Here is a 22,502-nt window from a genome sequence, read left to right as displayed (position 1 = left end):
AAAAAAAAGGTGAGACAATTGCTCGGAGTGCAGAACAAGTCACTGTTGCCAAGTGGAAGGACAAGCGTGTAGTGACATACATCACTACAGAGTTTGAAAAACAACATGGTTGAATCACGGAATCGCCATGGAGTAGTAGCTAGAGTAAAACCCCTGTCCATTGTGAAATATAACACATTTATGAAGGGAGTGGATAGGGCAGATCAAATGCTAGCGTACTATCCATGCGAAAGAAAAACGCTGAGGTGGTACAAAAAGATCTTTGTACACATAATGCAGATGGCACTGGGTGAACGCCTTGAAGCTGTACAACCTTTCCAATCCCCAAGAAACAATGAATCTTTATGACTTCAGGCTAGCTGTCATCGAATCCCTTGTCCCTGAGAAAGGAGCTACAAGCCCCAGAACGTCCTCGCCGAAGCAATGAGAAGGCACTGCACGTTGTCTCCTTGATTGAAGGGAAGGACAACAGGAATCGGCAGAAGAGAAAACGTTGCAGAGTCTGCCACAGTGAAGGAAGAGAAAAACGTACTGCATACTTTTGTGCACAGTGCCCAGGAGAACCTTCACTCTGTCCTGTGGCATGCTTTGAAAAACACCATGCTTAGGACTGTTTAGAAGAAAGGGTGGTGGGGAGGGATGTAAATACATGTAAATAGGTTTTATTTTAGTTTTTTAATTTTATTTTGATGACTTTTTTGTCCATAAACAATACGATGTAGTGAAGGAAAAGCACGAACAGCCCTAAAAGTTTAGTCAGTGCGCATGGGATACCAGTGTCCCACATGGAGGAGTTTTTCGGCAGTGCTGATGGGTGACCGGCGTCCCACAACTTTATGACGTCACTTCCGGGTGCAAGGTTAACTTCTGGCAGCTTCTTTCCTATCTACAAAAACTGGCCTCACCATATAGTAAGTAAAAAAAATTATATTTTATTTTAGCATATTCTAAAATTTTTTTTCCAATATTTAGCAGTGGAACGTGTTAATAGCAAAAGTTTCATTGAATAGATGACTGCAAAATCGACCAGTGACTAGTCGTTCAAGATTGGAGAAACATTTTTTAGCGACTAGTCACTAGTCGTCTACAAGATGGAGGTAGGGTTAAGATGCTGATTTCTTTTAGAATTGTGTTATGTTGCCAGCTGTTATAGTGAAAACCTTTTTGTTCTTGAACATTTGTTGCAACTTTTCCTGAGATTGTAGGCGTTCCATTGTTTGAGGAACTGGACCAGATCACGATCCAATAACCAAAATGAGTCTGAAAAAGAGCTTAATTGCTGCTCTCAAATCTTTGGGAGCACTAGTGACATACTATTTATAGCACAAATAAGGGTGTTTGAAGTATACTGCTTAAGCCTGTATGTTCATTCCATAAGAGTTAGTCATAACAGTATCCCAAGCTGTTGTGTTGACTTCGTAAGTTGTTACCAAGGACGTAGCTAGCAAGGGGGTCCAAGAGGTCTGGACCCCTCCCCCAAATTTTCTATTACTTTTTTTAGTAAACAATTATTATTATTTAAATATTTTAGTATTACTGACATGTATTGCTGAAAGATCGTTCTCAACAATGAAACAGGATAAGAACAGTTTGAAACAGATTCACTGTGGCAAAAATAAGAGGGAGTCACCGGATGCTGAAAATTTTGTTGTCAAATAATCTTACCTTGTGTTGATAGAAGACGGGAATGATGTGTCAAACTGCAATTCAGGGGATATTTCCGTTTCAGAATGACGTCATAAGCCTGGGTCCACTTGTGGGCCTGCCGCATATTTTGAGGGGTGACCCTCAGTAAGTGAGTACTGATGGAACTCTGATGCGATCTGAGTTTATTGATTGTTTGTACCGCACAGTCACTTATTTGCTGGATATAATCTAGTATAGTTCCTAATTATGTTTTTTTAATGTTAAATATTATAATACTAAATAATCTGAAGTGTTGTCAACAATCCTTTGCATAGGGTCAATAGATCCGTCACTGTCATTTTCGTCCATATTCCTAGCTCTACCACTACTCAGACCGGAACAACTAGCTGAGAAGGATCCATTTTGGTAAACAAAAACAAAATAAACACTTTGAAGGCTCTTGGAGCAATTGGAAAAACTTATAAATATTACTAAATGTTATGTATTCTTTACATTTAGTAATAAAATAAACACTCACAATTAATAAACACAACTGTAAAAATACACAAAATACAAAGAAGTGAAGTTGAAAGTAGGCCCACATAGAGGCCAGCCGCGCGCGGGTTACGCCCGAACGGAGGATACCGGGGATGACTCTAGGACGTCACTGAATACACGGCTGCAAATCGACCGTCTACTGCGAGTGGCAAGACCACACTGAAGCAATGTTTGACAGATGGTGCGCGAGCCCCGATGAGGGCCCACCGCACTGAACGGGTTAAGGAGCAAAATCTGTCCTTACTCTGTCCACTATGGGAAAATATCAGTTGTCTGGACCCCCTGAAATTTATCCTGGCTATGTCCTTTGTTGTTACCTAGCTGGAATAGATATTTGATCTTTCCTGTCTCTTGGATCAGCTGTTTAGTTTACTTTTCATTAAAAACAAGATCATTATTAAATACAGACACCTAGGGACAGGCTAACTGAAATAAAAGTTGTTATTCCCAAAACTTCAGGTAAATTGTCGGCAGTTAATAAAACTGAATCAAAAAACTTCTAGGTGTCATAAACGAATAATGTGAATAAAAATAGACTGTTTTGAGTACTAATTCAGCAAAGTCAACAAATGAATGATGCTGAATTTAAGCTAGGAGAAGGAACATATATTGTGTAATAATAAAATGAAAACATCTGCCACATTTACCTCTGTAACACATAAATAAATTACATGGCAAACACATAATATGACACAATGTCAAATGTCTTACGCTTCCTTCTACTGATGGCGAGAGAAAAGAAGAGCCCTGGATTCTGGCCTATCTGAAATTTGCAGGCGCTACTACTAGTATGTTGGCGCGCCTTGTTTCGTAATTCCATTATTGCTTCACTGTTCCATTGCTGGGATAAACAATTGGCAGGGTTGGCTGTGGGGCGAAGCGCCTGAAATTACCGCGCGGCAACACACTAGTACACAGCTGTGCGCCGGCACGGGCCAGGTCTCTTCTTTTCTCTCGCCACCAGTACCCGTCAGACCCTACCCTGTGTCCCACAGAGGAATTTATGTTTTTAAACAATGATGAGATGAGTATACATTAAACAATGTGTATTAATGTTTGCATTTACATTGGAAACATTCAAAATTGTTACTTACAACTTTAACGTTGCCTTTTCCAATATAAACAAAATGTTGCCTGCTGATAACAACAGATACTTTAATGACAGCAAGTACTAGATATGACTTTTTTTTATTCTGTTGGAGATTTAAATAATTATTGATTCTATTCTATAGTGTTCCATCTTAAAAATAAGTTTAATAAGTCATTACTGTTACATGTAAACATCTTTGTGGGACAGAGTGCATATATACGAAGGGTATTAGAAAAATAAGGTTCCCTATGCCGCCGAGACAGAATACGATATGTTGGGAGAAATCTGGCAACACTGTCTTACTCATCAGCTATCCCTCTCCCTATCCATACCACTTGTGCCTGGCTACATCCAACAGTGCCGGCCTAGCTTCGAAGATGGAACTCCCTATCGTTGTTACCGCCAGATGCAAAATTCGTGCTGTGATACATTTTTTAAATGCAAAACAGATTTTACCTATTGAAATTCATCGTCAGTTAATCGAAGTTTATGGGGAAAACATGGGCGTTTAACTTTATCCCTGAAACCAAGCAGCAATCACGTGAATGGCATCACTCAACTTCGCCTAAGCTGAAGAAGTTCAAGCGAAACACAGTCTGCTGGGAAAGTTATGACAACCGTCTTTTGGGACAGGAAGGGCCTGCTTTTGATCGACTTTTTGCTTCATGGAACAACAGTAAACTCTGACAGATATTGCGACACATTAAGAAAACTGAGACGCGCGATCCAGAACCGCCGGAGAGGAAGATTGTCCAGTGGTGTGAGGCTTCTCCATTACAAGGCTCGACCTCATGTCTCACGTCAAACTCAAGAACTGCTGACAAATTTTGGCTGGACTATTGTGCTCCATCCCCTCTACAGCCCAGACCTAGCCCCAAGTGATTATCACTTATTCCCAAAATTAAAGGAACACTTGGGTGGCCAACGCTTCAGTACCGATGATGAAGTCAAGGAAGAGGTTACTCGATTCCTCAAAGGATTGGCGGCAGAATTCTACAACATGGGGATTGAAAAGTTGGAGCATCGTCTACAAAAGTGTTTGGACAGAAACGGTGATTATGTGGAAAAATAGCTTAACTTTTGAGGTTTAAATTTACGTATAACACTAAGTAAAAATATAGAGCTGTCTATTTTTAAAAATCATGGGAACCTCATTTTTCTAATACCCCTTGTATTTATTTAATATCAAAAAGGACCTAAAAGCCTTGTTAAACATTTATTTATTGTAAACACACATTTCTACATACAAACAACAAAAGCTTTTTATTTGTTTATCTAGCAAAGTTAGGACTATTGGGGCTTTGATACTCCACTTAAAGACATAAGAGGAAGCGTACTTCAGACCATACGACAGCTGACATGTAAGAGTATTAGTTTGTCTTGTTAATGTTACAGAGATAAAGGTGGAAGGCGAAGTTTCATTTAATTCCACCATTTGTTCCCCTGTATTACATAGCCTCATTATGTGCACTCTATATTGTATATAGATAAACAGTTTCTGTACATTTTTTCATTCTGCTATAAATACTTTGTGTAAAATACTCAAAAGAATTGAGGAACAGGAATTGAGATTTCAACAACCAACAAATAAATCTAATAGAGTTTAATAATGACATTCTGTCTATCACACATACAAAGGTTTGGGTCACGACTTCCTGGCGAATGGATTTATCCTTGTCAACCAAGTTTGTGATGATTTTTCCCTGAAAAGATACACAAATTAATAAAACAACTGTAAATCTCATCAGTGTTTGTACACCTTAATAGGCAGGTTTACTAATTTAGATGACATACAAAAAAATAAGTAGAATGTAACATATACATTGAATATTATGAATTTTTAATTAAATGCCTTTTTTCATGAAATGCAAAAGCAGTTTGAAAATAATACCTTAACAGACTAATAATTGTAATGAACTGGTCCTGTGTAAGCAGATGAAGCAGTTGCATATTACATAAATCTAACTAATAATTTCACTTTTGTTTATTGCATAATGTTCCTTTAATGACATATACATATTACTTTTTACTACGGCAAAAATTAACAATTTTATAACCGCCACCACTTGGTACTTGTGAAACCATGTACATCAATCACTTTGACTTGGATTTAAATGGCAGTATTTGTCCTTAAGCTCTTTAAACGAATGAGATATAAAAGAAACTCTTAAAGCATTTACAAAGTTTACTATACTAGCTGTTAGGTTTAAACTAAGATTAGTTATTTATTGTTTGCTTTTAAACAAACCAATTAATATGTAATTTAAATTATAGGTTGACCCATTTTAAAAGTATTTTTATTTACAGAATAAAAATACAATCAGTATCAAGTGGATCTCTAATTTTAACAGAATATAAACGTGTTTCCCTATTTTGAGGTCCATCTACACCAAATGCACTAGTATTGTAATACATTGATAGGATACACTATAGCAGCTACAGTGACACTGACACTTAGATAAAAAACAATTAAAAAGAATTTTTACTAAGGTATGTGCTGCAAATAGAGAGAGCATTAATAAATAGAAAGAGAAATATTAATTGAATTACTTATTTGGTCGAGAGATTGCAGCACCCAGCCACAAACAGATGAGGATTGAATTTTATAAATGTACAATACAATACACGTTGTGATCCGGGCAAGCTGAAGAGCATGGCATAGTCATAAAACTCCTACCTATCAGATAGTAGAACACCTACAAACTACCCACCTACCAATAGTGGTTCCCCGAGCTGAGAGGATAATCATATAAGTTCAACTCCGAGCTCAAAGGGCTAACATAATGAAAAGTTATATTATTAGGGAGCTTAGAAACCGAAGTTTCCAATGGAGCCTGAATCACACAGCACAGTGATTTTTCGTAATATATCAAATGAAACAGTGATGGCTCAAGAGTTGCATTTGCAACGGCTGCTCTTCATAACTAGCCTGCCGGAGTGCGTAAGCACACCTACCACTACTACAGTTAATCGAATTACTACTTAAATATAGTTAACAATTTTAGCAACTTCTTGACTTTATCTTGTCCATATATAATAAATAGACAAATTATAAAATAAAAGAAAGTTGATCTCCAACAAAAGATATATGAGAAGTTCAATGTTTATTATTTTACTTACGTATCTGTTTTGACAATTTCATCAAGCTCCTGATTTTCGGCAATGACTTTGAGCTCTTCAATCAATTCAGCTCGGAATTGGTGCTTTAGCGGTTGTGGTCGAACTGATTCTTCCATTTCCTCGAGTTTATTCACTGCTTCCGTTATACTAAGAGCATACCACTCTAGATCTTCTCTTTTGTACTTTAACATAGAGAATAGGCGATTATTCATTGTTAAATTAGGAAAATCGTTTACATTTTGCTTCTAATAATGGTTATACTGGTAGTAAGGAACAAAGAAAACTAATCCATGTAAAAAATACTCTGTGGAATATAATTTGTACTCTATTGCTGTTTGTAACAGTCAAAGGTACAGAGTTAGCATGACTACATGAACTACATATTGAAATAAACATTGTTAGGAAGATTAAAGACAGATTGAATGGGATTGATTGGACACTCGTGAGCCAATGGAAACACATAAATTACTAACAAATTAAATGAAAATAAATTGCAAAGAGACCTCAGGTAGTATTGGTTGATGGTGTAAAGAAAAAAAGACTGATTGAGAATGCTGGAAGGGAGAAACCAGAGAAATAGTTTTGAAAACTACTAGGCTATATAAAAATCAGACACTATTATGATTAACTCCCACTTTATTGTGAAAGGAAAACTAAAATTCGGATGGTTCTGTTTTGATGAACCTAATACTCTACATTACACAATCAAGTCTTGAAATTTTAGCTAGTTTTTAAGCTTACATGGAGAACGGATTAAAGTGTTCTGTTTCACACTCACTGTTTCAGAACATTGGTACAACAGTTGATGAGATATTGTAGCCTCAAAGTAGAGAGCAATCTCCATTGAAAAGATGTTAAATTAAAATATAATTTCTCAGTTTACATCTTTACTAAAGATGAGCTTTTAAGTTTTGATGCAGTGTAAACCAGAAACTTCAAACAAAATTTAATTGCAAATCATTATTTTAATATTCATTCCATCCATAAATTTTCATGTATTTATAGTATAAAATTGTGTAAAATTCTTTTCTTTGCACAGTAAAATTAAAATTTATAAAAGAATACTCAAAAACAATTTATACTAACCTTATCTAGATGGTGTTTGTACTTGTTGTAAATTTTCTCTCGTTTGATTGGGTCATCCGGATATAAAGACTTGTCAAACAAAGCCAGAAGCATTTTTTTCTTCAGCTTTAGAGCTAAGAGGCTGGATAAGTCACTTGAAGAAGTCTGAAAATTAATAAATGTAATTACAAACAATCTAAAGCTCATTTTAAAATTAAATTTCTTTCTCAAAACTCATTATTTACGGGGTATATTTTAAATATTGTTTTAAAGGTACGAATTTGTATAATATAAACAAAAAAAATGTAATTTGGAGATCACTATGACGTACTTACTGAATTGTAATTCTAAATAATACATATTAATAATTCTGAGACATTTTATTTATAGCGAAAGAAAGATCAAGAAAAATATTTTGATTATACAACTATTATATCTCTTTGCAAGAAGTTATTTGTTTGTTTTGGCTGTTTAACTCCAGAAACCCAATGAGTCATGATCGCAACGCATTAGACCGCTGCTAAAAAGCTAGCGTCACGATTGTGATGCATTAGCGAGAATCGTCATGGAACCGTTAATAAGCCAAGATTACTCCCACTTTGAAGTGGGAATCATGTTATCTCTCTTGTTTAGGGGGTTTTTTAACATAAGATTTATTGAGATTTTTGATAGTGAAACGCTTTACATTTCCTACAAGTCGTGTATTCATTGTTGGAACATTGCATATATATAATCTTTATCTTTTGAAATAAAAAAAACTAATATTTACTAATTAAAAAAATAATATAGAATGTTCTAAAAATAAAGTATTATCCTTAACTAGCTAATCATTAAAGTACATATTTACTATGAAATTGTCTATGAAAACAATTTTTTGTCATAAAATTACATTTAAGCTTCAAATCAATTCTATCAAATAAGAAAATATCTAAAAAAAATGTAACAAAACAATTCACAATAAAACTAAACAAAAAGTGGAAAAACAGTTTTTTGATTATTAATATTGACTTTAGGCCCACTTCACCTTCCTTTTTGTGCAGGATCTAGAATCTGATGTTGTCACAGACTCAATCCTGAAATCTGGAGTCATGTTTTTCTGAAGAGATCCAAAAAAAGGTCGGCGATGAAAAAGCTCTAAATGAACTCTTTACATCGTTTCGACATTGGAAACACCTAAACCTAGTTGAATCGGTATTCTTATTGTCTCATCAAGTACATTAGAGATTCCAGGTGCTGCACCAAAGGAAGGTAAACTGGAGCTAAACTCTATATTCACATTCAATTAACACTTTCTACCATAGCTACTGTCTTCATTCCATATTTCCCTCCCTTTCCAAGTGTTGATCACAAGTACTGTTTCCTCAGTATGTTCCTTGCAGACGGCAGACAAACAGACGTGACACTAGTTTTGTGTGAATCGATTCTTTCACAGGGAACAAAAAGTGCAGCGTCGCTTTTCATTGACCATAAAGTCTTGTTTAAGTGGCAGCGGTAGAGAAAATTTGCCAACTCATTAAATCTTTTGTGTAAGACCAAATGACAGGATTTTTCCGGACATTTGCCATCGTTCAGTTGTACAAAAAAAGTCAGAAAAAATCCTGTTTCCTTCACAATCCTTCCATCCTCAAAAATACATTTCAAACAAAGAACCAATAGACAGGTTGGTGAAGGAGAATTGTCTTTCCAGGTATGAACAAGCTTGAGACTTTGCGAGCAGTGTTAACCTGTGTGTTTGCATTATATACATTTTGTTAGTTTATTCCTCCTATATTCAGTAAAGTAAAGAATAATGTCAGTGACTATATGTTACCGAGATATTGTAATCATTTGTTAGTCAATTCACACAATGTCAACTTCTCTTTTTGTAGCATTGTAAAATGTTATTATTATTATTAATGTCTGTCGCCAAAAGTTAATCAATTGTACAATTTTTGTGTATAATCAAAATAATTAACATATTTTATTCCTTTTTTGGTACACATGATGTCAAAAAAATGCTTGTTTCTCACATAAAAACATAAAACTATTTTCAGAATATCCTTAATGGAAAATAGTTCTTCGGGGAGTTGAAACTTGTTTTTGCATGCTGTGCCAACTATGCTCAGACTTTGATTAGAAAATAAGGTTTGTATTTTATTTATACAAGCTTTTGATAATGTCACTGAAAAGTTAAAAAAATATTTAGCATTCAAAGTTAAAAAACGTGTTTTGTTTTCCTTTATACCTATATAAAGGTATACATGGTGATATTGTGGCCTGTTTTATCAATAGGTTATATAAGGCGGCTTTGCTAAATAAACCTCTACCTTTTTCTGTTTAACCCTTTGAGTGCCAAGTATTTATTGAGTGGGTGTACTGAAAAGTGACAGGTATTTTTCTGGTGGGTGCACCTAAATGTGACCAGCCCTTTTGAAGGCATTTTACAGGGTTTCTGGAAAAATTCAGTTGATTATTTAATAAGCTATCAACGTAATTTTGTTAATTTTTCTATGAAAACTCTGCCCAATTAACATAAAATAACAAAGTTACAATAAAATAAAATTTAGGAATACCAAAAATGGACTTATTTTTAAAAATTCCAGAATTTATTTAAATTTCATTTTTAAACCAAATTATCATTATGAAAATCTGCATATCCTTTTCTTTGTCTATATCACTAAAAAGGATATTCAGTTGTCTATAAATCTTGAAAAATTTATATCATTATCTTCAATAATGAGTGAGTTACAACTTTTAAGAAACTAATGTCCCATTGTTTCCGATAGTCATGTCAAAAACGGAACGTCAGGTAAAATTGGACATTGGCATTCGTAGAGTTAAAATGTTCCTCAAATTCAATTATTTTATTTTATTTTAATTGTATTTTTTATAATATTTTCATTATATTAGTTACAATTTGCATTCTAGATGCTATTTTACAACCCTTTATGGTTTGAACTAAGTTTACTAGTTGTTATTTAATGTTTTTACTTGAATTGAATCTTTTTACTATTAAGATAAAATATCAAAAAAATTAATTAGCATTGCATTAGCAATGCTGAAAATCCAATTTAAAAAAATCTTTGAACTGTGTTCAGTATTAAATTACTAAAAAAATAATCTTGTACTTTTTATTGAATAATTATAATGTTTTTTTTATAAACTGTTGGATTTAGAACTTTTTGGAACATTTTGAAATAAAATGTATGTGTTGTATTTTCATACTGACTTTTGAATAATTTAATGAGTTAGGCTACCTGAAATTTTAATAAATAACTTGACAACTTCAAAATGTTGCGATTTGAGTTCACTAAAAATCAATAATTAGTTCATATATATATATATATATAAATCCCTGACTGTAATTAGACTGGTGTTAATACATACCTCAAGAAGATAATTATCAAAACCTTTATGGTCAACGATGAGACTTATGGTGCGCTTAGTTACAATGACTGATAGTCTTTTGTCCAGTATTTCGCTATGAACTGCAGATCTAAACAAAGTCGGTAAGAACCACCTTGTTGACTTTTGTCGAATGAATTTCTCTCTGGACTTCTTGTATCCAAGAACCACAGCTTCTCCACCCCAAATACCAGTGTTGATTTCTTTTGGATACCTCAGTGGTATAGGGACATTCTGAACTGGCCATCTGAAAAAACATGATTAAACCAAGTGAATAAAGATAAAATAGAAATTAAAATTAAAATATGATCATGATCACTTAGAGCTTACACTTGATTTGGCTCTACAGTGAGGTCTATAGTGAGCAATAAAACTCATTACTATGTAACCGTGATGCAATATGACATGTTTCTACATGCTGATTCATACTAATAGACACTTTTCCATTCCAATTTTCTTGACTGGGTTTCTCTTAAATTATGTTAATTTTTAGTTTTTAATTTTGTGAAAATAAATTTTTGACTGAATGATACATATATTTTCAAAACTTTAAAAAAGGAACCATGAAATATGACCATGAAAACTCTATTCAATGTGATTTTCCAATCCCTAATTCATTTTTATTTTCTTTCCGATATAAAATACAGAAAAAATTGGAATATTCACCTATGTATAATTTACAATGGAAACATTTCCATTTTACTAGCACCCTAGCCAAAGATATTTTTTTGGAAAACTGTATTTCTATGTGTATTGAAGAAGCTTTCAATGTCTGTGACCAAAGAAATTAACCACCTTTTAATTTTAGGTTGAATGCAATCGAAACCATAATGAAGAACTAGTTTCATTTATATGAAATCCGTTATGTAAACTTAATTCATATACACTTCCATGGAACATTTACATTTGCTTAATTACATCGCTAAAGATTATTTTTTACTTGACAAATACACCATTATTTTTAGGCTACTTAACCTGGAATTACTTGTATGTTAGAAAAATACTAACTAATTTTACATTTGTTGTAATAACAACTCTTGTATGACATCAATATACACTGGCATGGTTTTGTATCATAGACATAGAAATTGTATCATACACTAATTCTGAGAAGTTCCACAAACCGCCGACAACAACCATCAGGTCCTCCTGGGGAAATTCACCACCCTTGTCCAAACTACCAAAGATGGCATACCGCTCCCTTGCTATTGCAGGACAATCAAAGGGCAAGTGTTCGGAAGTTTCATCCTGTTCCGTCACACATTCTACAGAGCAAATCCTCCCAAAAATGCCTGTGAAGATGCTTCCTTAGGCGATAAAAAGTAAGACGCCACCCAAAGATAGCTTTACTAAGTGGTGTGTACACAAATCAGTATCATGACGTAATACGTCACCTAGAGAAAATATAATCACAAGGTTGCCCGGAGTAAAAAATGCAACCAAAGGTTTGACTGATGTCAGATTGCTGGGGTTTTATTTTCCATACGATGCAATTGATAACATGGTGCGCTATACAAACCCACACCGTTGCATTTATGAGCCAGTCGTATAGCTGCGGATAAGAGAATTATGAAACTGGAATCGTTCTCATATATGGCTGGGGTGAAAGAAGGTAATCATATCAATTTACACGAGCTGTGGAAAGATGATAGCATCACACCAGATATTTTTTCTGCCATAATGTCAAAAAACCATTTCCCATGTTGGTTTAATCTATAAGATTTGACGACAAAACCACAAGAGGAGTTCAGAAAACAAAAGATATTCTTGCTCCAACAGGACAATTATTGATACATTTGATAAATATGAAAGGAACATACAGCGAAGACAGTCCTTACTTGTCAGCAATGCTTAGAAAGGGGGGGAAATATGGGAGAAAACAAAATAGGTAAAAACTATTACTTCACTTTTTGTTTAGGGTACTTTGGGATTATACCGACCACACCCAGACACGAATCGTTATTTGACATTTTGCTTCTTCTGATTACTAGATTAACGTAGAACAATATTTCGTCAATATAAAACAGGAATTGTCTTATCGTAAACCCCTCCCTATCCTCAGACAGAGGTCAAAGTCGAGTGGTCTAGTAGATAACGTGATTGCAGTCTCGCCGCCCGTTCAGCTGGTGCGTCGCTTTGTTGTACTTCCGTGTTTTACCCCTACATTTCTCCAAACACAAAAATTCAACAAAAACAAACATTACCAAACAAAAACTAAACTCTTTATTGAAAAAAAAACACTAAAAACTTGTTTTTATTCTTGATCACACTCCGCCACCCAAAATGCGAGTGCCTCTGGCCATCAGCGCAGGCTTCGGCTGCCCCGCGCTGATGTCAACAAAAGAAAAACATCCCTCGAGATAGTACCTATCGGTAAACTATCAAATTCTAGAGGGGCTGATCAGAAATATAAATTGAATTGTAATGGAAAGGCAATTATGTACCGTGCAAAAAACTGAAATAATCATGTGATGCCGTGCGGCCTGCCGTAATCTGGATTCTCGAGAAAGATAAGATAACAGCGACAACAATACCGATCACAATACCTGGAAATGCTTGTAAGTTTGTAATTTTGTAACTAAAGAGTTGTTTTTTTCGTTCTATCATGTTTGTTTCTATATTTTTGTGTTCTTCATACTGGTGTGGTTGGTATAATCCCCAAAGTACCTTGTTTAGTTTTATTGTGAATAGTTTTGTGAAAAGTTGTAAAACATTCTGTAATATAATTTTTTAACTATTTAAAATCTATTGTTTTAATTTTGTTTGATGTTTAAAAATACTAAGTGTTTATAGATAATAAACCAACAATAAACCAAATATTGGTAGGATATGTTAAGTGTTTCAATATCGATATATATCTTATGTTAAAAAACCAACGCTTGAGTGGTGACGAGATTCTGAGGGGTATGAATATTTCCAGATTAAACAAATTATATTAATGATTTAAATGTTATTTAAAATAATCTCTATTAAACTGTGATAAAATATTTACTGAATATCGCTCATCAAGAGGTTAAAATTTACATAAAGAACACAATATTAAAGTTCTCTAACAAAATTTGTTTTAATGAGTTTTATTTAATCCAAAAATACAACCATGTGGATTTAAACACCGTTACTACGAAATGTCTGTACAATTCAAATGTGGCTTAAAAATAAAGACTTATAAAGTACATTTAAATTTTTTAAACTATATACCCGGGTATACTTTTTGTGAGTAATATAATCATAAAAACATAACTTTACCCTGTAATAATTGCTAGACAATCTGAATTTTCATTACAATGACAGGTGTCAGTTGTAGACATGGTTCCCCATCGTTAATACTGACGACTCTATAGTGACAAGATGTCATATTTCATATAATACAATCTATTTTTATATATACAAATATGGCTAAGTAAGTATAACTAAGTGAAATAACTTAGTACCTTGGGTGTAACACCTTCATTTACGCACAGGATGAACATTTTAAAATGCATTGAATAAAGTGTACAATTGCTATTTTTACAAAGGAAAAGTAACAGAATACTGTAATAACCTGTAGTATGAATACAGAGCTTCCACGCAAAGAGTTTGTTCTTGATCATTCTGAATTAATAGGTACGGTATATTTTTAATTTATAGAAATAATTAATTCAGCTGTTTCCCGTTATTATTTTTGTTCTCTCATCATAAAGCAGGTGTTCATCAATAGGAATTAATTGTGAACTGGAGAAAGCATTCAAAGTCACTAGGTTCACGCTTGCATACATATATCACACATCAATATTTGTGCCAAGTTGATATTTTGGAATATTGCTATGACATCTGTATTGGTTATACAGTACAAAATTGGTCGAATTAAAAAATCCTTTGTTGTACAAAAACTTTTTAGAATCAACAAAGCACATGAACTTATATCCATGCTTCAAGACAGTTCCACCCATTATACTTAACAAACTGTAGAGATAAAAAGTGTTGATAAAACATCCACAATATTTTGACAATTACAGTTGAAATGATTCAGTACATATGAAGGAAACAGGATTTTTCCAGACATTTTCCATCGTTAAGTGCAAAACTAAAAATCTGTAACACTATGTTTCGAGATCTGTAATCTGATCTCTTCTTCAGGTAAATAACTAACCTAACACCTAATTACAAACTAGGTCAAAATAAACAAATCAAACCAGAGCGTTGTGACACGCCTAAGTTAGGAATCACAACCACCATGTTGTGTCAACTTCACTAATTCTAAAACATCCAATTAATAAAAAAACTAAACACAACACTAATTATTAAAACTGTACTACAAAATACAGGTCACAAACGTCAGCATTCGTCGACTAACCACCTACAACTGACCAGAGACCAATAGCAAATGGTGATCATCACGGCAGAAACAGGATGCTGGCAATAAAAAAGGAAGGGAGACAGGAATGGGTCCTTTTTTTATTATTGGTTCATACTAGATGAACTTAAAACCATATCATTTTTACTTTTCTGTGAGACCCTTTCTTGTGTTTTCTTTGTGTTCTTTTATCCTTACGTTTAATGGTCTTTTCATCTTGCCTATACGTATTCCCTATTGCAACTACATTTTATACTGTAAACACAGTTTTTGGAATCCTGTTTGCCATTTTTTGGTTTTGTTTTTACGAGACTTTGTCTAAGAGTATTGTGTGTTTTAAACGCAGTTCTAATGTTGTACTTTCTACCTACTCTCCGATAATCCCGGCACATAAGGGATGGCATGAACACAAACTGATCACTATTCTGTTTTTCCGACTCAGGAATGAAAATCCTGTTTCCTTCACAATCCTTCCATCGTCAAAAATAAACTTCAGTGACACATATGTTATACTGTACATAAATTTAGCCTACTCACACCTCCCCGGTGACGGGATCACGTTTCCACTTGCCGGGTTCAGGGATGTAGTGAACTGGGGTAGAAGGAGTGGCCTTCCACTCATCGTAGAACTTCCTGTAGGCTTCAGGCAGCCGTGAAGGAGCACCTCTGGAGAATATGTCTGGTTTTGACATCCGGTAGAGTTTGTGAACCTTAAGAAAAACGTTTTTTAAATTAGCCAACTGATGGAACCAAATCAGATTTATTCACTATTACATGACCTTGTGCTCAGCCAGTGTTAATAAGTAGACAACTAACCAACTTTTACTTTATATTATGTTCCTGCAAAATCTTGTCATTGGAGGCATTGATTGTCCAGAACTTTTTAGTTGAACTTTATGTAGATTGCATATAATCCTATAAGGCCTACTACTCATTGTTACCTGATTGTACATAGGTGATTACTATTATTATTAATAATAAAATAAAATAAATAATACTCAAAGGGTAATGAGCCAGCCCAAACAACGAAACATTACCCTAATAATAGTCACTTAGTTTCCCATATAACCTACTGAAACATTTAAAAAAACCACAAACACAGACGACGAATAAACTTACAAAACAATCATTTTATTGAGCTAGTTAACTGGAATGAATTCTTAATAATGGTAACAATACTAACAGAATGGAAACATATAATAATATATCTCCTCATCTGAGTTATCAATGAGACATCTCAACATAACTTTAATAACGTTGTCAATAAGGTGTCTAGCTTGCCTTTGCATCAGTGGAGCCTTGTGCTCCACAACAGCTCTTGTGGCCTCGTATGGTATGTACCCCCTTCTCTTGCATGTAAATGATGTGGTAGTCTTTAATATTGTAGGTCTGCTTCAGTGGATGAATCCAAGGAAGCAAAATTACTTGGTTAGATAATCTAGTAAATTTTATACGCTTATAATCCTTTTCAGGTGCTCATACCAGAACGCTGAGTATGGTAGAAAAGTTGTATTTTTCTAAGAAGGCAGCACAAATCTGGTACACGGTTGAATCAATGAAGAATGGTGAAGTAGACTGGTATCAGGGGACCTGGTCAACAACTAGGGTGCAGCGGATTCCTTCCCGAGAAAACAGAAGGGGGCTAAGATCTATATCGTACCAGACAGTCAAGCTGCACTGAGGTCTCTCAGAAGCTGTTCCTTTATGCCTAAGTTTGTTTGGAATTATTTGCTGTTAATTAGAGTCCTGAGTATCAGAAACAGAGTTGTTCTGGTCTGGATGTCTGGATCTTTATTTTAAAGTGTAAATACAAATAAAAAAATAGAGCAAACTTTTTGACTGATAGCTGAACTAATTAATACAGCGGTACTCATACATTTTTTTAATACCTAATTGTTATGCAACTTTCACTACTTAAAACCAGTCTTCTATTGATGTTTTAAATAATATTTTGCAACAAATAAAATGTAAATTAACAAAATGAAGTTGACATGAAAAAAATGTAATCTAGGGATCATCTCTGCAGACTTTAAATTTAACATGAAACTTCATTTTTAAATAGAAAAGAATTTGTCCAGCCATCAGATTTAGTTGTGCGTCATTGAAGCCACTCAATGGGCTGGCACAAATTTGTTTTTTGTATTTTAGTTTTTTATGAGGATATATAATTAAATAATGATAATTAATTCACCAACATAAAATGGATTTTTAATAAAAAATCAGATAATGACTTATATGTTCAAGTAACTTAAGCAGAACAGAACTGAATTAATGGTAATCTGTAAATAAAAACTGATCCAACAAAAAAACCTCAATTAATTCATTTTGTTGAGGTTAAAACTAAGCTACATGAACATGTACCAGTCAATCTGGGTTGAATCAGAAAAATTAGTCAGTTATACATTTGACTAAAATAATTGACTGGCAAGAGAAACAACTGACTGGTTAATCAGTTATAATCACAGTTAGGCTATGCCATCACTAACTGACTCTCACATACAGACAGCGGTTGAGGAGATGCTCAAGATGTATCGCAGCATCTGCAAGTCACCTGATTCTTGTTAATTTGGGGCACAAAATGCTAGATTATATGATCTAAGTTTTGTATTAATGTTTATATGATTTTCAAATTTTATTTTTTTTCAATGTCATGACTTTTGTAACATCTAAGGTAGCGAGGAGTTCTTTCAAATTTTTCCAATTTCTTTGAATTTACAAAATTCTCCCACGAGCAATGCACGTGTGATCAATCTGACATATTCTGCACCCGTGTTGCAAATAGTGAAATTACCACTTTAGTTACTTAACTATACTTATTTGGCAGAGAGCTTACACCATTTACAACCACACCTGAATAAGGATTGAATTTAAAAATGAATAATACAGTACATCACACGTAGTGGTGGCCAAGCATAATAGGAAGACATTGAGGGCTTACATAACTTTAGGTGTTAGAGTGCTAAGGTCCCTCTAAGGATTGCTTTTGGGGGGAGAGTAAGCTGAGAGAACAATTAAATGAGTTAAAACTCAATCTCTAAGGGTTAATTGTGTTCTCCTCCTTGTATTCAAATGTTATGAATTAACCATTATTATCCATTAACATGTATATCTTAATCTAAAAGATATAGGAATAGATCATTTAGTACTTATTTACAAAACAATTAAATTTTTTGTAAGTTTTCAAATGTTCTTAATAATTGACTAGGATAGCAATATTAACTAAATAAAAGTGAGTTAATGCCTTAAAATTAAAATAAAGGGAGTAAAACCCTGTTAGGTAAGATCGTAAACCCTTAGATAGGGCGGTTGGTCCCTGAGTAGAGCATTTGGGTGCATTTGGGTGAGCATTTTGGGGCATTATGGGGCTTATTAAAGCAGCCACCATCACAATTCAATTGTCGATATTCATGATAATCTAAGAAATTATAAGATTAAAGGTCGAGGTGGCAAATCACGAATTTGACGTTATCAACGTATTCTGCTGATCCTCCTGAACAAAAAATATATATGGTTTTAGGGGGTGCAAATGACAAATTACATGATTTTAGAGGGTATATACATAAATAGTTAAGTTCTTAATGTTTTAATGTTCTGTTTGTGTGCTGTGTCTGGATATCTGTAAATATTATCTGCGGGTGGGACTGATAGCGTATCTGTTATCTGAGCGCTCTGGGACAGAAGTCAGAGATAACATGTACTGTAGGTTGGTAATTATCATTAACCCCGGAGCGTAAAAATACGAGTTTTGCGTTATTAACTTATTGGAATCGTCCTATAGAACAAAAAAAATATAAGGCTTGATGGGATGCAAATGAGAAATAACTAAGTTCTAGAACATAAAAAATGGAACAACTGTTCACACGCGGAGTAATATTTCCATGTTATACATCCACGTTGAGTGTTACGTGACCTTTTGTGACCATGATTCAACCTTGTGATGACGTCATCGGATGCGTCGCCATCTTTGCAAACGTAACTGAAAAATAATACGATGGCCCGCGCTGATGTCAATGAAAGAAAAACATCCTCGAGACAGTACCTATCAGTAAAATATCAAATTCTAGAGGGGCTGATCAGAAATATAAATTGAAATGTAATGCAAAGGCAATTATGTAAAGTGAAAAAAACTTAATAAATCATGAAAAACTCTAATATAAATATAGAGATGGATATTAACAGAGAAAACTTACCATTAGTCTGTTGGCAGATATAACTGAGCAGCAGCAACATAAAAGTGGACTTTTTAAAATTGCAACATTGAAATCTTTTTTTATCTACTTTTTCTAATTTTCCTATCTCAACGAAACAACAAAGTCTCCCGGTTTAAAAACAACACACGACCGCACGACGAACAAATACACTCATTATTAAAAATTCCATGTTCTATTAAATAGGAAATAATTTTGTTTAGGTTAAAACGTAAACTCTTTACATGCCCTACTAAACACTCCGACACACACAATTCACTAGGGTTGGTCAAACTAGTGGATGGTTGATTCATAATGGTAACGCACTCACTCAATCCAACCTACTGAACACGATATCTTGTGAAGCACTGACTCATGCCCCGGAGAACTCAGATAACAATACGCTATCAGGCTGCTATCAGTTCCGGCCGCAGATAATATTCAAGTAAGCAGATTATCCATACATAGTACACAAACTGTACATTAAAACATTAGAAGGGTAGGGTCCAATAAGCGGACCCGGTTTTTTATATCGAAGAATATAATCATCGATACATAATATTCGCATAGCGAATCATAGACTATCAATCGATATAAAAGTAATGACAATCATAATATGTTTTAATGTTTTAAATTAAAATGTGAATTTAATGATGTAACAAATAATAAATGAACATAACCAAAATCAGGGAAACTCATAACTTTAACTAAATGAAACAGAACGAAAACGTTTTTACTAAAGTTGTGTCCACCATTACCTTCTTTTTTGCATCTGAAGACGACCATGTTAGCTCCTCTGACAGTTACATTTGTTACCTTTCTACAAATATCACATAATGGATTCTTAGGTACTAACCCAACATTCTGAAGCCATAAAAAACATGTTTTATCGTCTTTTAAAGCAATTTCGTGAAGCTTCCTAAGATTGACAGCCATTTTAATACACAATGTTACTTATGTGAAATTTAAAATATTACCTTAATTAAGTATTATTTAAAAGTGTTTACAGCTGTTCATATAGATTATTTAAGTTAATTGTTAAAAATAATTAATCAGTATCGATTGATTATATCGATGGTTATGATTAAGTAATATCGTTTGCCAATTTCGATATAAAAAACCGGGTCCGCTTATTAGACCCTACCCCATTAGAAACTTAACTAAGTTACTTATGAATATACCCCCTAAAATCATGTTATTTTTCATTTGCACCCCCTAATACTATATATATTTTTTGTTCAGGAGGGTGAGCAGAATACGTTGATAACGTCAAATTCATGATTTGCCGCCTCAGCCTTTAATCTTTTACTAATCATTTAATGATGAATAAAAACTTATCTAGGCAAAATCGGGCCAGCCCCAACACACTTGTACAGGGGTAGATGACAGTACATGACATGATAAGGTTCATCCAAATATCTTTTCCGGAGCCCACCGAAACTGAGTAGAGCCCTGATTATAAATATTTATAATATGTAATGGACAAAACAGTGTAACATTTAGGGCCTAGTTACTTTTTACTGTTTTGAAGACAGTTTAACATATTGATGTGGCAGGCGGCTAGTGGTTAGACTTTAAAAATCAACAAATAATGAAAACTGGGACTTGTAAATATCAGCCAAACATTTTAATGCTGAAGTATTGGTAGAGTATGCAAAATTGTATACTTACCGCAGGTAGGGTTTTGGTTGCCATGTCTTGCAATATTATTTATCTAGGCGTGTAATATACAACAAAGCAGAGTTAAATAGATAATAATTAATTCTCAATCCTTTCTGGCATGTGATCACATCAAATAATCTTCATTTTCAATTAATATTAATGCATTTTAAATGATTTAGGTTAGGACGAAAAACACTACGGCTATATACATAAATAACAAAATTAACATGTGATTTAAATCAAAAACACTATCCCAGTTAAAAAAAACTCAGTGTCAAAGCAGCCAACATTAAATAAAAATGTAATGCACCCACGGTACATGGAACTGAAAGGCAGTTTGCTGTGCTATACTCAACAGTAACATTTAATGCGAAATACGACTGTATTGCGAGTGCCTCTCCATTCTTCCCAGTAATCAAAAGAACCATGTCATCGGTATACATTATGGTACTGTAAGGTTTCATGTATGCCGGAATAAACAGATCAAACAGATCTACCCCCTATGGTATAACTCTCTTTACAGGGAGTCTGTTAGATCTATACAAAACACTGACCCCTTTCATTCTCTGTTTGTGTTCAATCAGTTGGTCTCCATCACTCAAGTATATATGAAACCATGACATAACCGTGTCTCTAAATTCCAGGAATTCAAACTTATTCAAGACCATTGTGTGATCCAAGCAATCGAAAGCCTTACTCAGGTCCACGTAGGATCCCACAACGCTTTCACCTTCTTCAATCCTATCTTTCATGTATCATAAATAAAATCTACTAGTGTAATTGAAGTAGACTTTGTTTCGTGTGAATCTATATTGCTCTGATAAAATTAGGTTATTTTAATCCAGAAGTACCGGGATTCATGCAAGTATTATCTTCTCAATCAACTTGGAAAATTTAGGTACCTACTAACGAAATGGGTTTGTAGTTTTCCATGTTGTTTCTGCTGCACTTCTTGTATCAGGGTATAACTTTTGAGGTTTTCGTGTCACCCGAAAATAGGCCCTGTAGTCATTGCAAACACGTAGCATCACTAAATATATGTCATCGACGAAACCAGATGTCTTTCTTTTCATTGGAGGAATAATTTCGAGTAGCTTTCTCTCAGATGTTAGTGCACATGAAAATGTAGGACCCTCCACCTCCCAGTCCCTGAACTAAAAGCGATGTTCACTATCTCCCAGATTCACCCTCAATGTCTCCTCCGAAATCGTAGTAAAGTAGGAGTTAAGTTGGCCAGTAATGTTAACAGACTCAGTTAATGATGTATCTAATGGCTGCCGGCTCTGTTTTACCCTTCCTCTCACTATTGACCACTCCCCAAACTGCCTTGGGCTTATAGTTTGAATCGGCAATATATGCATCATATGCTTTTCTGCTGGGGATCTAAGATTTAGGTCACACAATGTTTTAATTCACTGTTTCTTTTTGTCTTTTATGTATTTGTCTTTATTTTATATTACCAGTAATACTAGAAACA

General features: G+C 34.1%; 1 protein-coding gene across 1 annotated transcript; it reads right to left on the bottom strand.

Annotated features, from left to right (window-relative positions):
• Positions 1-4,862: 4,862 nt before the first annotated feature.
• LOC124361910 (39S ribosomal protein L28, mitochondrial-like) lies at positions 4,863-21,238 on the bottom strand. Its single transcript, XM_046815971.1, has 6 exons — positions 21,035-21,238; positions 15,714-15,886; positions 10,826-11,090; positions 7,481-7,624; positions 6,395-6,576; positions 4,863-4,977 (listed from the first exon to the last, which is right to left on the bottom strand). Exons 1-6 carry the CDS (start codon positions 21,056-21,058, stop codon positions 4,920-4,922), a joined length of 846 nt encoding a protein of 281 aa, XP_046671927.1. The 5' UTR covers positions 21,059-21,238; the 3' UTR covers positions 4,863-4,919.
• Positions 21,239-22,502: the final 1,264 nt, after the last annotated feature.

This window comes from Homalodisca vitripennis, chromosome 5 (genome assembly GCF_021130785.1).
Source record: "Homalodisca vitripennis isolate AUS2020 chromosome 5, UT_GWSS_2.1, whole genome shotgun sequence".
NCBI classification, from domain to species: domain Eukaryota; kingdom Metazoa; phylum Arthropoda; class Insecta; order Hemiptera; family Cicadellidae; genus Homalodisca; species Homalodisca vitripennis.
Note: the sequence above shows the minus strand (reverse complement) of the source record. Positions and strands in the feature narration are given on the sequence as shown.